The sequence below is a fragment of the Antedon bifida genome, chromosome 4 (genome assembly GCF_963402885.1).
Source record: "Antedon bifida chromosome 4, ecAntBifi1.1, whole genome shotgun sequence".
NCBI classification, from domain to species: Eukaryota; Metazoa; Echinodermata; class Crinoidea; order Comatulida; family Antedonidae; genus Antedon; species Antedon bifida.
In genome coordinates this window covers 19,277,670-19,296,458 of record NC_136229.1, presented here as the reverse complement: position 1 = coordinate 19,296,458, position 18,789 = coordinate 19,277,670, and the positions used below count along the sequence as shown (strand labels likewise).

The 18,789-nt window shown below is 33.3% G+C and overlaps 4 protein-coding genes across 6 annotated transcripts in view; 2 read left to right on the top strand and 2 right to left on the bottom strand.

The window, feature by feature from the left end:
- Nucleotides 1–18,789, bottom strand: part of LOC144839538 (synaptogyrin-2-like) — a 96,804-nt gene that overhangs the window by 32,009 nt on the left and 46,006 nt on the right. The window lies entirely within an intron of this gene.
- LOC144839533 (uncharacterized) lies at nucleotides 8–3,030 on the top strand. Its single transcript, XM_078694940.1, has 6 exons — nucleotides 8–145; nucleotides 893–963; nucleotides 1,297–1,366; nucleotides 1,655–1,859; nucleotides 1,956–2,125; nucleotides 2,585–3,030. The coding sequence occupies exons 1-6, from the start codon at nucleotides 29–31 to the stop codon at nucleotides 2,999–3,001; spliced, it is 1,050 nt and encodes a 349-aa protein (XP_078551066.1). The 5' UTR covers nucleotides 8–28; the 3' UTR covers nucleotides 3,002–3,030.
- Nucleotides 3,213–18,789, bottom strand: part of LOC144839534 (hydroxyacylglutathione hydrolase, mitochondrial-like) — a 92,165-nt gene continuing 76,588 nt past the window's right edge. Inside the window, exons 2-10 of one of the 2 annotated variants that reach the window (XM_078694941.1) lie at nucleotides 6,570–6,645; nucleotides 5,958–6,142; nucleotides 5,741–5,805; nucleotides 5,524–5,641; nucleotides 5,181–5,286; nucleotides 4,789–4,892; nucleotides 4,063–4,164; nucleotides 3,681–3,760; nucleotides 3,213–3,495 (exon numbers count right to left, since the gene is read on the bottom strand). In XM_078694941.1, coding sequence (XP_078551067.1) covers nucleotides 3,393–3,495; nucleotides 3,681–3,760; nucleotides 4,063–4,164; nucleotides 4,789–4,892; nucleotides 5,181–5,286; nucleotides 5,524–5,641; nucleotides 5,741–5,805; nucleotides 5,958–6,142; nucleotides 6,570–6,621 — 915 coding nt within the window. In that variant the 5' untranslated portion in view covers nucleotides 6,622–6,645 and the 3' untranslated portion in view covers nucleotides 3,213–3,392. Of the gene's footprint in view, nucleotides 3,496–3,680; nucleotides 3,761–4,062; nucleotides 4,165–4,788; nucleotides 4,893–5,180; nucleotides 5,287–5,523; nucleotides 5,642–5,740; nucleotides 5,806–5,957; nucleotides 6,143–6,564; nucleotides 6,646–18,789 lie in introns of those variants that run through there. The other variant, XM_078694942.1, reaches the window with a different exon arrangement.
- LOC144839540 (transmembrane protein 220-like) lies at nucleotides 6,736–13,579 on the top strand. 2 transcript variants are annotated; one of them, XR_013611763.1, is made up of 8 exons: nucleotides 6,736–6,827; nucleotides 7,295–7,438; nucleotides 8,451–8,480; nucleotides 8,737–8,797; nucleotides 9,138–9,270; nucleotides 9,468–9,536; nucleotides 10,265–11,365; nucleotides 12,014–13,579. XR_013611763.1 is itself a non-coding variant. In XM_078694951.1 (8 exons), the coding sequence occupies exons 2-8, from the start codon at nucleotides 7,295–7,297 to the stop codon at nucleotides 12,021–12,023; spliced, it is 564 nt and encodes a 187-aa protein (XP_078551077.1). In that variant the 5' UTR covers nucleotides 6,736–6,827; the 3' UTR covers nucleotides 12,024–13,579. The 2 variants fall into 2 exon arrangements, 1 of the variants encoding a protein (XP_078551077.1); XM_078694951.1 differs by having other exon boundaries at nucleotides 10,265–10,381.

Sequence of the window (18,789 nt, the reverse complement as noted above, 5' to 3'; positions counted from 1 at the left end):
GCTCGACTAAAATGTAACAATACAAACAATGGAGGAAGAAAACGAAGAAGTAGATGTTATTGTACGGCCAGATGATACGAAAACTATGCATAATTATTATAAAAAATACTTAGCTTTGAAGAAAAGATGCGATTCTATACATCTGGTAAGATTATGTAGTTTTTTGTTATCCCTAGAGTAGGCCTAGGCTAGTTTGTGTTAGCTAGGCTAGCCTGAAGAAGGCTTATTATTAAGGCGCGCATCGGCCTAGCCAGCCCCCTACTAAGTATGCCTAGGCTAGGCCTAGAGCTAGTGGAGGTCTAGGCCGAGGCTAGCTATTATTGAGGAAATCGGACCGAAAGACATTAGGCCTAGACTTTATATTAGGCAATAAAAGCTAGGCCTAGCCTAGAGACTAGAGTATTAATTAAGTAATTTATTAAATGTAAATATTTTTATAAAAAATATAAAGTTTTTAAACCTTTTTTGCAATAACTTGATACAGGCCTACTATTCTAAACTCTCACAGACAGCCTCATCATGAAATAAGCAGCCCATTTTTGTGGCACTACAGGACTTCTTCATAATGTTATATTATAAGATTAGATAGCAATTTTACTGGTTTTCAATGACTTACAAACATAAACCAGATATTATTACTAATAAAAATAGTATTTTCTTGTGTTAGAATTTAGTTTTTTTTAAAAGGAAACAAAATCCATCAAATTTACATAATGACATGGCAATCAATTTTATCTTATAAATTATTTAATAACTTATTTATAACATTAAAGATACAGATCACACAGCAGGATCATTATCCTTCTTTACCCAGCTGAGCCTCTTTGGGTTCACCATCATAAATATTTTTTTAAATAATAGTTTGTAATAAATATTAATAATTTCTTTTTAGGTGAACGAAAGATTAGTAAACCGCATTTATTACATAAAGAAAATGATCCGAAAGTTATCTAGAGAACGCAGGTTTGTTTTATTTTGATAATTTATCGGACAGAAAATCTGGTATCGCAATCTTTATGTACTGTTGTAGTGAACACAGGTTAATCATACCTTTGAAGTATTCATGGTGCCTAGCCTAAAGCTTGTTTTAGCTTTATGGGCCTAGTATAGTACGTAACCTACCCAAAAAAACATTTGGGTGGGTATCTAAAAGTTTTTTTATTTTTCCCCATCCATTCATGACACCCACCCCTATACTTCTCTACTGTTAAATTACATTAAATTGTAACACAATTTTTCCTTTTGAATTTCACTCTTTTTACTTCATAATAATTGTTTTAATACTTCTTATTTTAGAGCTTTAATTGCCACACTTGACGAACATGGTGATGATTGTAGGAATGCCCCATTGATGATAGTTGTTGAGGTAAACTGAATTTTATATTTTAAGTACTTGGGTGAATTAGAATTCTTAGTTTCAAGTCCTAAGTTTTATTGAGGCCATCAAAGAACTAAGGAGAGTGCTGCTATATTAATGAAAACACAACCAACCAATAGACGTGCCCCATATTAACACAAAAAAAACCAATAATAATATACAAATAATACATGGGATAAACCCAGATATTGTTTTTGAAACATTTAATATTTAGTTAAAAAATAATAATATATTATAAAAACTATATTGATTTTATATTATAAATATTCGCTTTAGGATGATATGCCATTCACTGCTGTGAGCTCGTCAGATCTAGGTGGAGATTTTTCTGATGTCCCGCCAAGTGTTCCACCAATAAAACAATCAGTCAGTCCTTCCATAAGTGTAGCTAGCCCCTCTAACATTGTAACGACCTCCAAACCTGTAGCATCTGCACCACGAAAGAAGAAAAGGAGGGATGATAAGCCTGAGAAAGAAAAAGGTAATTACCATTTTACAGAAAAACAATACAATTTACTATTTGTGATGTATGATGATTTAAAGTGAAGGTTTACAATTTGATTTAATTTTTGTTCAGATCCAAATGCACCTAAAAAACCTGCAAACGCTTATCTAATGTTTTGCCAACAAGCAAGAGCACCGGTGCAAGAGGAACACCAGAACCTAGACAAAGACGACATTTCACATCAAGAGCTTACAAAAGAGTTAGCTAAACGGTGGAATGAACTTACAACGGATCAAAAACAGGTTAAGATTACAGACACCTATTTTTTCTTATCAGCATGGCATGCTCTCTAGAGACTTCAATGCCACACTTGACCCCTCTGCAGAGATTGCAGAATGCCTGCCCGACGTCCCGGGGCAATTGAAAAATCATCTTTCTGTTTCTTTCAATTTCTCTACCTGTGTCTTAAAGGGCAACCTAAAGTAATAAATATCCCTAAACCACAATTCATATATCAAGTTTCTCCAAGCTAGACACAATGTCTCATAAGGTTGATAGCATTGACATTGGTTTTAAGATTCTGCAAGGCCTGCTCTGTTGCGACACTGGAGGTGTATGGGCAACATAGCTATCTCTAAATTTTTTTCATTGCAGTTTAGCTTGACAATACACAAACAGTTAAATATCTAATATTCCCCAAAATGAGAAGCGCTTGTCTAATAAAGAATTTTGTGTATAATCAGTGACATTGTTCATTTCAGGCCTACTATGACATGTACCAAAAAGATAAACTGCGATACGAAAGAGAGCTGCAGGAGTACAATGCTTCTTTACAAAACGCCAGTGCCGCAAACGCCCCCAGCAGTACCATAACTCAAAGTATGATGAAATTAGACGCTAACCCTGTGAAAGTTGAAAGGATGCCTGTAGCGACTGTCGCCCTCACTCTCCCAACAATCCCACTGCCAAAGGTAAAACAGGACATAAAAATGAAAGTAGACACAAAATTGAAACCGGAAACAAAGTTAAAACCAGATAAAGTACTAGAATCTGCATATTCCCGAAATAAGATGGAACGGCAAGAACTGGCGAAAGAGACAACGAAGCCTCAACCGCCCCCACTACCGGATGATTATGATCCTTATGATTTTGACGATGAAGAAAGTAAACGATCATGAAATCAGTTTGTGAAGGTGCCAAGAAATCAGTAATCTACTAAGTTGAGAAGAAAGGAATAGAGATACACCACACAGTTCAGGACCTAATGACTCGATATGCTTTCATCAAATTTAAAATACCTTTGAGCTGCCCACTGCCAATGTTGTTAGAACAACATAAAGAAATACAAAATGTGTTTGATTGAAACAAGAAAACTATATTACAAATACATTAAATCTCTTAATTTTTATTTTTTTATGAATATATATTTGAAAGTTCTGATTAAATGTTTAATAAATAAAAAAGTGCTACATCTATATTATGATGTAATAACTTAGGCTTGATCTGTAATCATTGTCAGTGATTTTTCCATTAAGGTCTATACTGTATATTAGTTAACTTTACACTGGTCTATATTGCTAATTTTGGTTTGAATCCATCCTTCTCTGTTCTTAGAGCTCCCATCGTAGCTATCCCTTCTGACTGTCCAACGTGATCTTGCACTGATTTCACTCTGAAAATGAACAGTAAATATTAACATTGAAAATAATTGTGTTAAGGATACTTTTAGTGGTTCCTCAAATTAGCTCTACACTCCGATTCTGAGATTTCAAGGTCATATTGGATTATTGTTATTGAAGCCTTCAACATTCTATTCTGCCCAGGTATGTAGTGATGCACGAGTCTACTGTAGCTTACCCTACTCTCATAAATGGATTGTATTTTTTCTCTTCACCGATCGTTGATGGTATTGTTGGAATGTCTTTACTACGTTGGACCTACAACAAAACAATAATATTCCTTAAGCTCTGTCTACACTATAAAATTTTATGTGACTAGAAAATGTGATGTGCCCATATATGGATATGATGATGTCATATCACTACCATATTTGGGAATATCACTACCATATTTGAGCACATCACACTTTTTTTTTGTCAAACTAGTTTGATAGTGTAGACAGAGTTTAACATACACATTTCATATATTATTTAGAAATGTATTGAGATAAAAACTATAGTGGTTGCTATAGGAAAATTTAGTTTTTGCAGTATTGAACCATATTTCCACTTATTGCTACCTGTGCCCAAGACATCTTTTCTTTAATATCAACGTTACTAGGCTCCACATGCTCTGCAAACCTCAGATTGCTTACTGTGTACTCATGACCACAATATACTTTCTGCGGAATAAAAATAATTATTTACATTTATTTTCCTCAGCTAAATATACTATTTTCCATTGAATTTTTCATTTGTAATGGTTATTCATAAACTAGCATAAATCTGTGATGAACACTCTCATCATCAGTAGCCGTTATCAATCCACTGCTGGATGAAGGCCTCAGCATGCAGTCTCCAATACCGTCTATCTTTTGTCTTGGTACTGCTCCAATACTGTTGGAGTTCATCTCTCCAATGCATTCTTTGTCTGCCTCTGCTTCGCTTTCCACATTGCTACACTCCAGCTGTAATCCTCTCTTCTAGACACTAGACTCTTCTTCCCAAAGACTTTATCTGAAAATCTGAGAGAGGCCGTCCCATTTTAGGGAGCATTATGCATCATGTTTCATCTGCTCTGAGCTCGCCCTCTAAATGAACTTTTTAATACGCTTTCTGTCGAGACGTCTGTGTAGTCGAATGGATTAGACTATGGACTTTGCCGATGTCGATGTATGGGGGTTCAAATCCCATGACCACCTTTTTTTACTTTATAGTGAGATAGATTATTTAGAGGGTTAGGGTATGTCTTGAGTATCAGTTTGCTCTCTGAACCCTCTACTTGGGTGTAATTTCTTTTGTCTTACCGTTTCATCTGGCAGGTTACTAAGAACGTTGATTAAAGCATTGTACATCTGGTCTGGTTGACCCTCAAAGAACTTGCCACAACCAGCTATGAAGAGCGTATCGCCTTGAAAATTTAAAATGTGTATTAACAAGGATGTAGCGAAAAAACAGATGAGGCAAAGATGCTTTAAATATAATTATTAATATAAAATATGATGATCATTGAACAATTTCAGACGAGGCCCTCGTCTTGCCTGCCTCATGCTGGCTACAGCACTGAGTAACAAGAAATTTGGTTTAAAACAATACACTTATGAGGCATCAATTTATTTTTTCAAAGACTTTAGTGCACAAATGGTTGAAGTCTGCTTTATAGTACTGTATGCTCTAGACATGCTTTCTGACTATTTACCTGTGAAAACAGCAGGATCCTGTCCATCTTGACCAGTTACATAAAAACAAATGTGTCCAGATGTATGACATGGTGTGAACAGGCATTGAATATTCAAACTTCCAACCTGCAAAGAAAATGGAAGAAATAATGGAGTCTGAATTAGATTCAACTATTCAATTTTGCTTTTATTTTAGATTCACATCCATAGTTTTAAATGTATTGCAAAACAAGTGTAAATATATAAATTTTTAAAAAATACACCGTTATCAGATCTTCTCAGGATCTCCATCGTATGGCCATTTGGACAGACAGACATGTTCCCTAAGGATTGAAACACCTGGATGTATTGAGCATATGTTACCTTGAATTTATCATCATGGCTGACTTTGTTGGTTAACGCTGGGATTCTGTCATCCCCACCATAAACATTTAGCCCCTGTTGAAGAGACGCAAGTTTCTCATTTCCTCCCGAATGATCCCTAAAAGAAAAATGAAATTGTTGAATACAAACCCACCAATTTTTTTACTTTTTAAAAAAACATTTTGTATTTTCATCATATCAAATATAAATTTCTCACCAATGATGATGTGTTGTGAGTACTGAAGTCAACTTCACTCCCTCTTGCTTTACTGCTTCAATAACCTACAAAATATTGAAAAAAAATGTTATTAAACTATTTAAGGCTGCCTTAACATATCACTGCCATATTTGGGAATATCACTACCATATTTAGGCACATCACAGTGTTTTGTCAAACTATGTTTGATAGTGTAAACAGAGCTTTAATGCTTGACCTTTTCCGGTTCCACTGGGTCAACAATGGCTGCCTCATTTGATTCTTCATCAACCAGCAAGTACATATAGTTGTCTTGAAGAGCAGATAGTAGTCGCACTCTCATGTCGATTTGCGTGATAAGAACTGTTTTTGAGTGGCACCGTCTGAACAAGTGTTTGTTGGTTAAGCAACGAGATTGCCAGGCTGCAATAAAAAAATAACATGTACAAATGTTTGTAAAACGACAGACATCATCTAATAAACCATATAGTCTACGAAATAAATTATGAATAAAGTGACTGCATTAAAAATGTATTATATACTGCATCCTATGCTAAAATAAATAATAGAATGGGATGAAAGTAGATAGTGACAGTATAACAATACTTTTAAACGAAGCCTAGCTAGTACTAAATAAATAGACCCCTCCTGTCTTAAATAAATGCAAATAATATTTACTACTGAGTACTGTTGTATGTATGTTTTTAATATTACAACGTCAACGTGACTCGGCTACTATTTATGAGTAATATAATAATAGCGATCTCCTGGCCTCCAAAATTGACTTTAGCCTGGCCCAAATGAAACATGCAAACTTGCAAAAACTTATAATATTTAAAGAATACATTACAATTTACAAATAATCTTGAGGAAAATGAAAACAAGACACTAAAACCCTTCATTTATCTCTGAGCTGTGTCTTTGTTTTATTTTACGATTTAACACGTGACTTGGGGCTGAGGTCAAAAGAAGGCGGTGCCTTGATGTGCAATGACCCGTAACCATAATAGATTTCACACTTGTACTTTTTCATAACAACAAAAAGGAAGAACCAGTGATGAAATGTTGAATTCTCCATGGTTCACCTGATATGAATTAGAATATATTGGTAAGCATGAATGGAAATTATTGTAAAAGAATTTAGTTAAATGTTAATTTGGAAGGAGTCTCATCAGGAGACGAGACGAGCATAGTTTTTAACTCTAGGCCTTTACTCCATGCTATAATAAAAGTAAGTACCTGCCTCTCTCTCTTGAGTCTTCGTTGACTTGGTGGTTTTGGTTGATGGTTGTGCGCCTGTAGGCTTCTCTGGTTGTATATAATAAGTAGGGGGTGTTTATCAATAGAATATATATATATATATAGGCCTATATTGGTTAATATTAATAAAGTAGTGTATGTTCCTATTAGTTTGATGATTTACTTTTTGTCTAGCATTAACATAAACATAGTTTATTAATATGATGTACTTTTTAAGAAATATATTAAATACTTCATTTTACTTATTTTCTGTTACCTGTAACAAGCGCAGTTTTTTTTTGTTCAATCTATTCATCAACTTTTCTTTTACTACAGATGTTAAGAAAGCCAACTAAGTCAGGTGTAATGGAAAAAATCAAGGGACCAAGCTCTAAACACAAACATAAACATGCAACACTTATTTGGAGAGCGATAAATGGCGTCATGAGTTTTTTCTTTTTTCTTTGTTCAATTGTGCAAGTAAGTGTATAAATCAGTACACCCATTCAAATGTATATCTAAACACTTGATATGATATAACATTCACTGTGTAGTATTTCAAGTGTGTGTATAAATCGAAAGGCAAATTACCGAGAAAAAAATCAGTTTAGTTTTAATTTCATTATAATAGTCAAATGCTACCTAATATAATTGTATTTGTATCCATTCTGTATTTGTTGTTAACCTTCCTGTTATTGGCGAATTCTTTTTGCTGTTCGTTTGGGTTTTGAAATAAAATAAAATATAAAATGCTGTGGATCTCAATTCGAGATACAGTACAAATAAGCATATAACTAAATCAAGCTTTCGGAAAACATTATTCCTTCACCATCATGGCTAAATTGCTTTCATACTGAATAGGTTTAATGTAATTGAATAGGGATTAGCCAACATCTTCTCATCTATCTCTGGTTAAATCCACCACTGCATTGTGAAACAGTACTCACAGTAGACAAACCAGACAAAGGCTGAATAATCATGCTACACATAGTGACATTGTAGTCTGCAGTAGATAAGGTTATTTTAAGAATAGATTGACCTAATGTGTTTGTTTCGTCATCCAGTTGTATGGTGGAACGATTTAAACTGATTGTCCATATGCTGTGCTTTTTATTAGTAAACTATAAAGGTTCAATTATCTACCATTTACAATTTGTCAGCATGCCTTTAACACTCAGTGGTGGACTACTACTGTACAGTGTAAATCAAATAAAACAATGATGCGTGTGTTCTATCATATACTTGTGTTTAATGCATCTTGCTGTAGCTTGAAGTGTTTAGTAAATATGTTTAGTCAAGTGATGACTTGGTATACAATGTTTTTGAACAACTTTTTTTATGCCGGTTGTCCAGTTAAAAAATTCTTCCAGTTTAATATTAACTCAGCTTACTTCTCTAAGCAATTTGGTCTAGGTATAAATCCGGTTTATTTGCCAAACAAAATAATAAAAAACCAATAAATGCTTTTAATATGCTTCCTTTTATATTACAGTTTAATGACCCCGATCCATACTTGTGGGTAGTGAGTATTGACTATTATTATTATTATTATAAAATTTTTCAGAATTAGAACTAAAAATAGATTTCTGTGCATTGTTCTTAATTGCACTAATTGTGTTGCTGAAGAACTCTTCTTATAACTCTTAAATTATTCTATCCAGTTTATATTTCTAGTTTTAGTTTTAGCTGCTTCCACCCTAAGCAACCACTTTATAACCTTCAAGTAGTAGTGTTGTAAGGTCATCCTGAACTTTTTGTCAAATCTTTATACATTGCAGCCTTTCTACAGTATTCCAGCTTGTCTCTGTGCAAGTATAGTATGGAAGCCTGATGTTGTAGGTAAGAAACATGATGTACCAAGTTTTTTAGCAGCCACATCAAGTTCTTTTAGCAGGCTGCATCAAGTTCTTTTAGCAGCCACATTAAGTTCTTTTAGCAGGCTGCATCAAGTTTTTTTAGCAGCCACATCAAGTTCTTTTAGCTTCCACATCAAGCTTTAGGTTAGGCGTATGGCAAATGATGTCAAGACTTTTCTATCATACTTACTGCTTGATTTTGACAAATGATACCTGGGATTGGAATTGCGATAATATTATGTACACGCCTTAATCTCAACCATGTTGGGTGTGTTCCCTTTTATGAATCCTTAATACACCACTGAAACTCCTCTTTGTTTCAGATAATAAATTTTGGAGGGTGCTGTCATCACTTCACATAGCCATCTCATGCTTTAGTTCAATAGTTCTGATCTTACAATTAGTTCACTACTTTCGTGAAGAGATTATTAATCCTCTTCGATTTGAAGAAGGAAGGTAAGAAAAGCCCAGAAAATTTATTTTGTGTTTGTTGTATTTTATGTTTTTTTTTATTTAACTTTCAATATGTATATATGTATATATTTATATATTTTTGGTGAATCAAATAATTATAGGTGTATAAATAAATGATATTAGTTTCATCAACAATATTTTGTATTGTGTGTAAACATGCACTTTTTTTTCATTTTTAGGGAAATGTTAGGTGTTATAATAGCAATATGCTGGATAGTCATATGCAGATTTTGTAATCCTAAGAAAAGGTAATTATTAAGGTTATGTTTTTAATTTTAAGGTCTTTTGATGATTTACTGCAGTAATCGATTAGTGACTATTGTATTCTGCTGCTATACAGAAAGCAGGGAAAAGGAATTCTAGATTTGCAATACTGTTCTTAGACAATTTTAGAATGGTTGGAGTGAGGTTTAGATTTTAATGTAATCAGAAACTCTTCACTTAATGTCTACTTTTTTATTGGTGTTCTACAAATGTTAGGTCTTATATTTTAAGCAACTTTATTCCAATCTAGTTTTGCAACAATTCTTTGCTGAATGTCTATAATTACTTTTTTATTGGTGTTCTACCAACTTAAAATCTTAGATTTTAAGTAGCCTCCTTATTCAAACCTAATCCTGCAATTCTTCAATGAATGTCTAATTACTTTTCCGTTGGTGTTTTACCATCTTAGATTTTAAGCAGTCTCCTTATTCAAATTTACGTCTGCAAATCTTCAATGAATGTCTAATTCCTGTTACTTTGATTTTAAGCAGTGTCCTTATTCAAATTTAGGTCTGCAAATCTTCAATGAATGTCTAATTCCTGTTACTTAGATTTTAAGCAGTCTCCTTATTCAAATTTTGGTCTGCAATTCTCCAATGAATGTCTAATTACTTTTCTGTTCTAACAACTTAAGTCTTAAGTCTCTTTAAGCAGCCTCCTTAACTTAGCCTTGCAAATCACTTAATATCAATCTCTTTTCTGTATCTTTTAGCGATGGAAGTCAGCAGATAGGTGCTATGATGACAATGGTGGTAATAATTGGTTTTCTTCCATTTGCTATATGGATTGCAAGTTGTCTTGATTCATACCATCACTGTGGAAATATGTGGTAAAGTCTGGTTTAAGTATTTCATATCCATCATCAGATCATCTGTGCATATATTTCTTGCAATGTCATCGCTATGGAAATACTTTTTGTATGTATGCATCACGCCATTCATAAGCAGCTCATCAGTCTATTGCTTGCACAGCTATGCCGTTGCATATTTCTGTATATATTTCAGTCATATTTTAACAGTATAATAATCAAGGTAGCTGAGCAACTTCGCTAAATTGTACTTACATTCCTGCAAACTATCGCCGTCGCATCACTCCATTCATAAGCAGTTCATCAGTCTTCAGTTTGTACTGCCAAGCTGCATATTTCTGTATGTATTTCAGTAACATTAACTTCATCTGTCTATCAAGTCAGCAATTTGATTGATGTAAAGATTTCGCTATGCGAACTTTTATTGAATGTGAAAAATAGAGATGACAATATCCCTCTGCAAATCTTACTGATGCTAAATATAAGCTTCATAGGCAAACCTTCCAAGTTTTCTAGATAATCGAATGAGTCACCAATATTTTAAGATGATCTCCTGTTTCACACTAAAGGTGCAGTTTCTTGGATAGTATACAAAAAACATTACAATACAGTCAACTCTCCCATTATTGGACTCTGTGAAAACTTTTCTCGAAGTCCAAAAGGTCCCAAATTCCTCTTTACCATTAAAAGCACATTTTGAATACCAAAATTTCCGGAAAACCAGATATACAGTATTAGCAAGCCCAAAGGCATCCAGTATTGGGAGAGTTGACTTTAGTCAAAATCTATCATTTGGGGTCTACCACACTTTACTAGGCCCTTTTTAAAATAAATTTTAGGTATATTTTAAAAAAGTCATAACTCCCTTGGCTACACTTTTCTAAATACATTTAATTTCTCCAATTTAAACTGATTGAGATGTTATCCAATGTGGGATTTTTTTATATTTATATTTTTAATATACCTGTGGGCCAGATTGTTGACAGTGGTACTGTATATAATGAGGTATGTTAAACATTTGTAATGCAATTTTAAAATTATAAATAAACAATTATGTGTATATTGTTAGTATATGTATATGTTTTTTATTCTGTTATTTTATGTCTCATTGAAATTCTTCATAAGCACAACATTTCAAGTGTTTAAAGCTCTGTCTACACTCAAACTTTATGTGACGAAAAAATGTGATGTGCCCATAATGGACATGATGATATGTCATATCACTACCATATTTGGGCATATCACCACCATATTTTAGCACTTTTTTTGTCAAACTAGTTTGATAGTGTAGACAGGGCTTTCTACATGCTTTCTTCATTTCACACTAATTTTTTATTTTTCATTCACCCATCCATCTCAATATTAAAAAGAATTGGCCTACAACTATCACAAAGCTAAAGCTCTATCAAACTTGTTCTGTCTACACTTATGTGACGAAACAAGTGTGATGTGCCCAAATATGGTAGTGATATGACATCATCATGTCCATATATGGACACATCACATTTTTTTTGTCACAAAGTTTGGTAGTGTAGACAGAGCTTATACTTATCTATTGTTAATACTATAAAGAAGCACTTTTAAAGTGTATGGCATAAACAACACAAATGGTTTAAAATAAAATATTTTTATACGCCTGAATATTTTTTATAGGGCATCATAAGTTCAACTACGGACCACCTTGTAACGCCGATCGAAGCAACTAATACAATTTATGTTCCAGTATAGAAAGTTTACTGTTTTACCGGACTGGTTGTGGAAATAAGTACAAGAATGATTCAATCTACTCTCTAAATACTGTAGTTAACTTCTAAATAAATGTATAATAATTTATATGTTGAGGAATACCATTTTAGTATGAACAACAGTTATTATGAAATGAATCTGAAACTTTTTTTAGGCAGTAGTTTTAATTTTGCTTATGATTTCTTATTTTTATAATTTTTTTTTGTTTTCATAAGATGTATTGTCCCCTAAAAACATGAAAAATGAAAGTTAACAGTCAGGCGTTGAATAGGTTATTTTGTATTTTTAATAAAGTTAATCACTGTAGAAAAAAAACCCCCAAAAATAATGTTTTCATTACTATAAAAAGACAAAATAAACTAACTAAATTTTTTTCTATACAATTTTGGTCACATTGAATAACTATTACGTGACCTTAAAATGGCATATTCAACAACAAAAATTGTAAAAAATGATTTTTTTCAGGGGACAAATATCTTTAAAGCACATCAATTCCAAATAAAAGTAGGCCTACTGTGTTGTTTAGGTTAAAATTACTGTATATTCCGATTTAAAAACTATTTTAGAAAATATATTGGCTATGTGCTATGACCTAACAATCTTTGAGTTAAAACTATCGATTTTGGCACAAATGAAAGTCGGTTTCTTGACATATCAGCTTGCCAGTGTATTGTACTTTGGTGAAAAATGTCCGCCGAAATATTTTCAACATTGAATAACACTACTTACTATTGAAAATGGTTACAACCACCCGGACAGTTTCAACGATAACAAAGTAGCCTTCACCTTCACCCTGCGAAAACTAGGCCACTGGACATTTACCAACATTTACCAATTCCCATTAGAGGCGGTGCTTAAAATTCTTTAGAAAAATTAAATAGTTTTTTTATTGATACAGTATACACAACAGACCAGACATATCAATTTGAATTTCATGAGAAAACTAAGAGCCTGTTCACACGTACGGCGTAAAAGCCATGGTGTATACGCCTTGCGTGTAAACTAATAGGCAGTGGCGTTATTACCGCAACTCACAACGCCACGTCCTTACCACCTCCAACGACGCTTGAATAGTTTTGACCTTATTTCAAAATATTTATCAATTCATGTTTTTTTACTTTATATGAATTATGATGTATTATTGTAATTTTTTCTGATTTAACAAGCTATTCAGCTGCTCTCTGCTCTTCAATCTGAGAGCACATGAATTGTTTAAGGTGCAGTGAAAAAAACTAAATCATAGTTAAAAGCAGATCGAGAAATAATTGAACTCAGAAATTGGAGAAAAAAATTGCGCTGACTATAATTAAGATGGCCGTATTTCAAGAAATGGTTTTAAAAACTTATAAGACGGTCATAAGATAGTGTAAAATCTGGACAGGGACCCTGGGTTAGTACTTGTAAAACATAAACGATACTTGGACTTTTGTATTTAACGTTATTCATTAATAGGCCTATAACGAATAACCGCTTGCGTAAGCCATGCCAGTCTTACGCCGTACGTGTGAACACCTGGGCATTTTACTCCGTGTATTACCTTAACTGCTTGCGTAAGCCACGCCAGTCTGACGCCGTACGTGTAAACCGTCTGGGCATCTTACTCCGTGTATTACCTTAACCGCTTGCGTAAGCCACGCCAGTCTTACGCCGTACGTGTAAACACCTGGGCATCTTACTCCGGTATTACCTTAACCGCTTGCATAAGCCACGTACGCCAGTCTCATCCGGACTTAAAACGACATGCTGGGGGTTAGGTATATCTCAAATTAGGATTAAGATGAATATGATTTCATTACAATATTGTATACCACTGTTTCTCAAATTGTAGACTTAGTAATAAATCATTCATCCATTTAATACAGAGGTACTAGATGTATTGTCCACCAAAAACATGAAAAATAAAGATTAATAAAATCAGACTTTGAATATATTATTTTGTAATTTTAAAAAACGAAACAAAATAATGTTTTCACTTAATAAAATGACAAAATAAATGGTTAAATTCAACCAAAAACCCATTGACTGGCAGCCAATTTGACTATTTTTTGCTTTAAAATACATTTTTTAGGTAAACATATTTTTTTTCGATCCAATTTTTGCTCGAAGTGGATAACTATTAGGTGACATTAAAATGGCATATTCAACAACAAAAATTGTAAGAATTATTTTTTCAGAGGGGACAATAAATCTTTAAGGTTTTAATACGAACTAAATATACGAATATGATTTTATGGAGATTACTGTAATGTATGTTTTTAGCTGATTAGATGATGAACTTATGCAATAAGGAATCTATGATTATCTGTGCCTGAAAGGGTTATACGATGTATAAATACAACGGCCGTGTTTTTGTTTGATTGTATATAACGCATAGATAGGCCTATACATAAGTTTATCATCGTCATTTAATGTAATAAATGACATTTCCATTCAATGATGGTTTCTTGTCTCATTATTTTGTGTAGGCCTTACTCGCCACTCAAATTATAATTTATACGCCAGGCTGTCTACTCTTTCTTAATCGACAATTGGTTAAAACTAAAAGTAGCAAGCTGCATGATTGGCTCAAGTATGTTTGTTTAAAACCTCCTCATTCAAAAGTCGCTTCCAAAGTTCCAACCACAGTGATTTTTTTAGAAATCATTATCTTGTATCTATTTTTACTTATGTCATTATGGCCGATCATGAGTTTGATTACTTGAGGAACTATCTACAAAACACCGTTTATCCTGTAAATTATTCTGAAATATTAAAACGAAGTTTACGACGGAAAGCCAAGAACTTTACAATTCTTCATGATACCGTGTTGTATTACAAATCGCATTCTGGAAGATTGTTGCGTGTATTGTTACCGAAAGAAAGAAACGACGTTTTAAATTATATCCATAAGCAGAAACATGGTGGTCACTTGGGTGTCAACAAAACGTAAGTTTTAAGTTTATAATTAATTATAATTAGCTGGCTCCGATAAGTGAAATTAATATAACTAATATTTATTAATTGGAAAATGTAATCATCCAGTACTAAGGCGCAGGATTGGGATACACCATCGACTCCGATGTCACCTGGATAATACTATGTTAAAAGTCGGTGATCTTCTCAATATGATTTACATACTTATTATTATGTCACAGGGATGCTCAGTAAATTAACAGTCTGTGCTAATTCGTATCTACCACCATGAATGAATTCGCTTATGGTTATCCTTGCCAATTTGCCTATATTTAAAAAAACATTTGTTCAATTTTAATATTTTAAATACCGCCCTCTATTTGTGAGGTATGCTGATTGCGTTACAGATGTGTAGATAGCGAATTGTATGTTTCATTCTTTTATTTACCCACAAATATAAAGTATAAATATTGCAGCATACATAAAACATAATATATCAATGGAAGGGCTAATAGTTAAAACTAATCAAGTTCAGCCCCTAAACATTGAAAAATAAATAGTTATAATACAGTAAAAATATTAATTTTTCAATGTTTTTATTATAAATAAATTAGTAGGGCTACCTTTCTAAAAAATAATATACATAAAACATTTTTTTTTAAACACACTTTCTCAAAAATGTATAATTCTCTTTTAAAAATAAATATCTTAAACAAGCAAGTAATATTTTTTTTTTTTTTTGCTTTTTGTTAAAAAGGGATTTTATTCCACAGCTTTGCACCAGAATACCTGATTAGAATGTTGTCCTATATTTGTTCTGTATTTTGGTATATACAAATTTCCTTTTGTCTGTGACCTGGTTGAATAATGAAAATGAGTATACGAGAAATGTTTAGGAGTTGTCTCCAGAAATTTACCATGTAAACTATCATGAACAAATAAAGTAGTTAAATACTAATATTGTTGATAAATATTTAAAATGTTAAGTTCTTTAAATAATCATGATGTTGGTGCTAATCTATCAGAATAAGTCAATGTGCGTATACTACGTTTTTGTGTTAGACTTACTGGTTTTAAATGAGTTAAGTGTTATATATTACCCCAAGCTTATAATGCTTTTTATCGGTTATATCAATTACTATTGAAAATTTGTACAGAAAAAAAACCTATGAGATTTAATATTACTAATCAACCAGGGAGATGAAATTATAGCTCCATGAATCAACGTATGTGACAAAGTGTAATGAAATAGAGGGCAGCATTACTAAAAATAAAACTGTTTTCGCCGTCGCCGAGACTCTACAGCTCCCTATGTCGGTCGGTTGGTTTGTCGGTCGGTTGGTCGGTCTGTCGGTAAACACTAACTCAAATTTGAGCACGCGACTGCAGCCATGTAGCCTATATGGCCGGCCTTGTTCAGTGAATAGACTGACCGCACAATTGTAATTCTGCGTAAAGAATATGCATTTTACTGTAGGCCTAGTGTTGTTCTCAGCTGTAGTAATGTATAGGATCATGTTATATAATAATCATTCATCATTATCAAATAAACAAATGATACATACAGTTTTTGATATATATGAACAATTAACCATTTGTGACCGGTGCTTAAATCTTAAATCTATAGAACGCCAAACTGTAATAAAGGAATACATTAATTATAAAATTACTCTTTCCTGACGATAGGCTGCTGATGATGTTAACATCGATAATACATAATAAAAACAAGGCCATATATATACATGGCTGCAGTCGCGTGCACAAATTTGAGTTATGTGTTTACCGACCGACCGTCGACAGACAGACCGACCGACCAGCCGAACGACATTGTGAGCTGTAGAGTCGCGTCGCGACTAAAAACGTAATAAAAATAAAATTATTTAAAGAATCGATCCATATATTACATTTTAATGTCCACATGTAGGCCTACGCAGAGATTTATAGATATTGTTATTTATGTTGTTTGTTTATTTTAACAGTTGGGAAAAGATACGGGAAAGGTATTACTGGAAGAGGTCATTTGGTGATGTTCGTGATTTTATAGCCGCCTGTGATCAGTGCCAACAACGGAAAGAAGTTCTAAAAAAAGTTCCACTTCAACCTATACCTATAACAACATATTATACGTCTGCTTTCAGCCAGATCGGTATGGATATTGTTGGGCCAAGTTTGGAAAAGACAGAATGTGGTAAGATATCTCATGTCCGATCTCATGACAAAACAAGGCCATATGGCTGCAGTCGCGTGCTCAAATTTGAGTTAGTGTTTACCGACCGACCGACCTACCGACCGACATAGTTAGCTGTAGAGTCTAGAGACTAATTACTGAACAAAAGTGAAAACGTGCTGTGGGTAATGTGGTAAACAGTGGCTGGATTGCAATTGAAATACCTACCAAAAGTGAGCATCAAAAGCTAAATAAAATCTTATCTTTCTTATCTTCTCAAATTTATTTATGACCTGTTTTTCATAAATAGGCCTATATCCTAAGTTATTAACCTCACAACAAATGATTTCACTTTAAATTCCTAAAACCAGTTTGTCATTAAAAAAGACTGTTACGGTTCATGAAGTCGGTTAAAAAGTAGGCCATGTAATGTATTGATTCAGAAAATTTGATACTGCATGCATTTATTTCCACCTTTAACCACATCTCCCTGCTTTAACATTCCGTATGAAACGATCGAGCTTACTATTTCCTCGTCTATTCACACAGGCTATTCACACCGGAAGTTGTTAAGTAGCACATTTTTGAAGGCCTTTCACATTTCAGTGTCCATGATGTCATGTCTCGCCTTCCGACGATAGATGCATGGAGGAACCTCCATGGTATAGCCATCCCTTATAACTTCGTAGACATGTGTAATGACTTATAATAATATGACTAACGCAATTCATGTTGGGCGGCGCCGGAAACTTCTACAGAGTAGCAGGTTCTTCCCAAATTCCGAACTTGATTCAGACGCAAAACTGACTTAAATGTTCTTTTATTTCTAAAGCCCTGTCTACACTATCAAACTTATGTGACAACAAAATGTGATGTGCCCAAATATGGTAGTGAAATGCTCAAATATAGTAGTGATATGTCATCACCATCATGGGCACATCACATTTTTTGTCACTGAAGTTTGATAGTATAGACAGAGCTTAAAGTTCAGGTCAAATTCACATTTATTCAGAAATTAAATATTTTACAGAGACAAGTAATTGTCTTGAAAAAAATATAATCACAAAGAAAAAAAACATGAAACTAAGGTTTTAAAGGACGTACAAGAAATAAATAAATAAGTAAAAGTTTGTATAATGTATATGCACACATACACACACACACATATATATTAATATTATACAGTATGGGTAAAGCATTTGTAATTCGATATAATGTCTCTTTTAACATATTTTTTTTAGTATTGTATAATATAATAATATCTTCTAAGTCATTTCTATGGAGTTCGTTCCATATTAATAGTTTCGGTCCATTAATAAAGTGTTGACCAGACGTTAACCTAGAGTATGGTTGTTCTATGTTACTAACCTTTCTAATTCTATGATTATGGATCGTATTGTCGTTTCTTTTGAATATCTTTTGAATACGTCTGGGTAAAATATTACTTCTAACCTCGGCCATGAAACCTATGACGGTAAAGACGTCAACTTTCATGCAACATGCAGCAGTAAGATTAAAACTACGATGAAATAAAGACTTTTTGAATGACAGAATTTAAACATTTGGATTTCAGGAAATGTGCATTAGCACTATTCGGATATAGCGATTCTCATTTTTACTCGTA